The 1,097-nt window shown below is 42.3% G+C and overlaps 1 protein-coding gene across 4 annotated transcripts in view; it reads left to right on the top strand.

Moving 5' to 3' along the window:
• Positions 1–235: 235 nt before the first annotated feature.
• The window catches only part of LOC122264734 (acylphosphatase-2), a 10,018-nt gene continuing 9,156 nt past the window's right edge, over positions 236–1,097 (top strand). The window contains exon 1 of one of the 4 annotated variants that reach the window (XR_015190448.1): positions 236–488. Coding sequence is in view for 2 of the 4 variants with exons in the window: in XM_086530638.1 (XP_086386764.1) it covers positions 431–488 (58 nt within the window). In the remaining 2 variants the exon portion in view is untranslated. The remainder of the gene's footprint in view (positions 489–1,097) is intronic. The other 3 variants (XM_086530638.1, XM_086530637.1, XM_086530639.1) reach the window with 3 other exon arrangements.

The raw sequence follows: 1,097 nt of genomic DNA, 5'->3' as shown, positions 1-1,097 counted from the left end.
CTATCGATCTGAGACCTGATCTGAGATCTGAGAGATGTTGACCTTTCATTTTTTCCAAAAACTGGCAATGTGACACGATCTTACATACGGCAAGTGGCACCACGGAAAGGTGTCAGTCAGCAAGGCCATCTTCCATGACGTCATGGACTAGAGTGAGGTTCCAATTAGTATTATTACTCCGATTTTTGTCTTTCTCGTCTTGGGAAAATGGTCCATCCAAGAATCACCTTCCAAGCTCGCTCGCGATTGGTTAAAGCTCCGAGATACTGACCAATGACAATACATTCCCCTATAGCACTCCGATTGGTCCAGACGGAGAAGAAGTCTATTCTCATTGGCCAAAGAGGAGAGTAGCTGGCCAATGAGCGGCCCCTTCGCATAGCAGACGACGACACTCGGACAGTCAGCTGATGATGCAACAACAACAGTCATGGCCGCCGCCTCCGACCTCCTGGCTCTCGACTTTGAGGTTTTCGGCACCGTGCAAGGTGACTCTGACCTGGCAGCGTGTGAACGGGGAACAGACACACGATGATGACCTTGTTTCTCACTTGCAGACTCTCCGTACACATTTCCGAGGGATCTTTTATCGTTAAATACCAAGTTTTTTTCTCCCTGGGTCGGGAAGGGATGGGGCCCTTTTGTCCTAAGTCTAAATATAAATGATCAAACTGCGTTAGACAAATAGACAAAGAAACTAAGAAAGAAGTGTCACGTCGTCGTGCAGTGGCGTCGTTGAACCCTGTTTCTTTTTTTTCTTTTTTTTCTTAGACATTCATACGCATTTAAAAGATAGGTACATTTTCCTTTGTCATAGACGTAAAGTACTCCATTGAAAAGGCCAATCAGAGTAAATATCTTTTTTTTTAACAACATAATCAACTTTGAAATGTTATTAGAAGCAGAAATGTCATACATATATAAGACGTAGGAGAGGTTAATCTTTCTTGGGAAATTGAAGAAATGCTAGTCACTTTCTGATGAAACATGTCTTCTAGAATATTCTGGGATAAATTAGAAATATTATGCAAGCTTTGGTTATCAAACTGATATGAAGTTGACAAAGAATAGTCAATAGGACTGGTGACGTTAGATTG

Source organism: Penaeus japonicus, unplaced genomic scaffold (assembly GCF_977035675.1).
Source record: "Penaeus japonicus unplaced genomic scaffold, GWHDUDI00000001_assembly GWHDUDI00000033, whole genome shotgun sequence".
NCBI classification, from domain to species: domain Eukaryota; kingdom Metazoa; phylum Arthropoda; class Malacostraca; order Decapoda; family Penaeidae; genus Penaeus; species Penaeus japonicus.
Note: the sequence above shows the minus strand (reverse complement) of the source record. Positions and strands in the feature narration are given on the sequence as shown.